At 42.4% G+C, this 2,736-nt stretch overlaps 1 protein-coding gene across 1 annotated transcript in view; it reads left to right on the top strand.

Moving 5' to 3' along the window:
• The window catches only part of PI4K2B (phosphatidylinositol 4-kinase type 2 beta), a 36,440-nt gene that overhangs the window by 11,775 nt on the left and 21,929 nt on the right, over positions 1–2,736 (top strand). The window contains exon 4 of the mRNA XM_011968731.1: positions 1,294–1,425. Coding sequence (XP_011824121.1) covers positions 1,294–1,425 — 132 coding nt within the window. The remainder of the gene's footprint in view (positions 1–1,293; positions 1,426–2,736) is intronic.

Below are 2,736 nucleotides of genomic sequence, written 5' to 3'. Positions count from 1 at the left end.
TACCTAAAACAAAGGTAAGCCAGACTTTATTTTTAACCATGGACTTTTAATTTACAACCTGCTTATATCTGAATATTTCAGTATTTATTCCTAATGATAGAACCTAAGGTGGAGCCCCTTTTTTGGTAGTAGTCCAAGAGTCATTAGTGACTGGTAACTAGTAAATTGATTCTAGTGTAGATCCACAAAGTATTTAAGGGAATGTGTCTTGTCCTTGTGAGATCCGACAATGCTAACAAAAAGAGGATAAAGACCTAGCATTCGGAAGGCAGGAAAATATCAGGGGATCCAGAGATCCTATTGAAGGCAGAGAGAGCCAATGTGCTTAAAGACTACTATTGTTGTCCTTTCAGCCTTTATACAAAATTTTTTTCTTTTCTTTTCTTTTCTTTCTTTCTTTCTTTTTTTTTTTTTTTTTTAAGAGACAGAGTGTTGCTGTGTTGCCCAGACTAGCCTTAAATTTCTGTGCTCACGCAGTCCTCTTGCCTCAGCCTTCTGAGTAGCTGGGACTACTGGCACATACCATCATGTGCCTGGTACCTCCATCTTTTCTCTTTATCATGGCTCACTGCAGCCTTGTCCTGCTGGGCTCAGGTGATCCTCCCACCTCAGCCTCCTGAGTAGCTGGGACTACAGGCACATACCATCATGTGCCTGGCACCCGCATCCTTTCTTTTCTTTTCTTTTTTTGGAGATAGGGTCTCGTGCCCAGGCTGGAGTGTAGTGATGCAATCATGGCTCACTGCAGCCTCGTCCTGCTGGGCTCAGGTGATCCTCCCACCTCCGCCTCCTGAGTAGCTGGTAATACAGGCGTGCACCACCACACCCAGCCAGTTTTTGTATTTTTAGTAGAGATGGAATTTCTCCACGTTGCCCAGGCTGGTCTCAAACTCCTGAGCTCAAGCAGTCTACCTGCCACAGACGCCCAAAGTGCTGGGATTACAGGCGTGAGCCACTGCACCCAGCTAACCTGGCATCCTTTCTAAATTTTTACTTGAAGCCTTCTTTCTTAAAATGTTTATTCCTAAGTCTACATTTTAATGCTGTTACTTTCACCACTGGCAAATTTTAGGCCTCTGAAAGGCTTTTATACCATTCTCAGAAGGAAATATGTGCCATTCATTTAACAAGGCTTTGCAAAATTCCCTAGCTTTTCTGTTTTAGATTATCTAGGGCCTTTATTGCAGAGTTACACTTTGCTAATTTTCATCATTAGAGTGAATTTCATGGTGTATATGAATAGAGATACTATAATACAAATTCTAACCATTTTTCTATATTGTATGTTTCTAGGTGGTTTGGCTTGTCAGTGAGACATTTAACTATAATGCGATTGACCGTGCAAAATCAAGAGGCAAAAAGTATGCTTTAGAAAAAGTGCCAAAAGTGGGTAGAAAGTTTCATAGGATAGGACTCCCTCCTAAGGTAAGTTTCTCTGATAAGCTTTATTTAGAGGGCAATCGGGCACATACATCCTGAGCTATAGGAGCTAGAATGTGCATTGTGCTGTTAGCTGTGGATATTATTATAGCACAGATTTTTCATCTTCCAGGAGCTTATAGTAAACAGGTAATTTCAGTGTAATATAAAGCTGTTGAGATGATGGTAAGTTCAGGGAGCTCTTAGAGGATAGATGGACATCTAACCCAGTTTAGAGGGATGGGAGGTGTTTCCAGGAAGAGGTTGCATGAAAGGCTTATAAAATAATGGGTAAAAGCACAGGTGTGGAATCAGACCTAATCCCAGCCTCTCTGCTAGTTTGCTCTGAGACCTTGGGCAAGTTCCTTATTCGCTCTCTCTTTCTCTCTCTCTCTCTTTTTTTTTTTTTTTGATAGAGGGTCTCACTGTGTTGCCCCATCTGGAGTACAGTGTTGTGAACAGGGCTTTCTGCAGCCTCAACCTCGTGGGCTCAAATAATCTTCCTGCCTCAGCCTTCTGAGTAGCTGGGACCACAGGTGCACACTACCAGCCTGGCTAATTTTTAAATTTTTTTTTTGTAGAGATAGAGTCTCACCATGTTGCCTAGGCTGGTCTTGAATTCCTGGGCTGAAGCAATCCTCTCGCCTTGGCCTCCCAAAGTGCTGGAATTTCAAGTGTTAGCCACTGTGCCTGGCCAAGTTCCTTACTCTCTAAGCCCCAGTTTCCATAAAATGAGAATGATAAAAACTACCTCTTAGGTTGTTGTGAGGATAAAACTAAGAAATTCATGTCAAGTACTTGGTACATAGTAAAGGTTAAGTAAATGGTAGCAGCTATGTTTACTTACTACACATTAGATTTTCTTTTTTCTTATCACCTTTAAATAAACCTGAGGGATGGTAAGCAGCCAGCTAAACAAGGGTAGAGAGGGTTAATGGGAAAGGCATTCTAGAAAAAGCTTTAAGATTTATTTATTTATTTATTTATTTATTTATTTATTTATTGTTTGAGACAGAGTCTCGCTCTGTCACCCAGGCTGGAGTGCAGTGGCGCTATCTCGGCTCACTGCAAGCTCCACCTCCCAGGTTCATGCCATTCTCCTGCCTCAGCCTTCCAAGTAGCTGGGACTACAGGCGCCTGCCACCACGCCTGGCTAATTTTTTGTATTTTTAGTAGAGACGGGGTTTCACCGTGTTAGCCAGGATGGTTTCGATCTCCTGACCTCGTGATCCTCCCACCTCGGCCTCCCAAAGTGCTGGGATTACAGGTGTGAGCCACTGTGCCCGGCCAAGATTTATTTTTTAGAAATGTATTTGG

Source organism: Mandrillus leucophaeus, unplaced genomic scaffold, assembly GCF_000951045.1.
Source record: "Mandrillus leucophaeus isolate KB7577 unplaced genomic scaffold, Mleu.le_1.0 Scaffold858, whole genome shotgun sequence".
NCBI lineage: Eukaryota > Metazoa > Chordata > Mammalia > Primates > Cercopithecidae > Mandrillus > Mandrillus leucophaeus.
The sequence above is the reverse complement of the archived record's forward strand: the minus strand, read 5'-3'. Positions and strand labels throughout refer to the sequence as shown.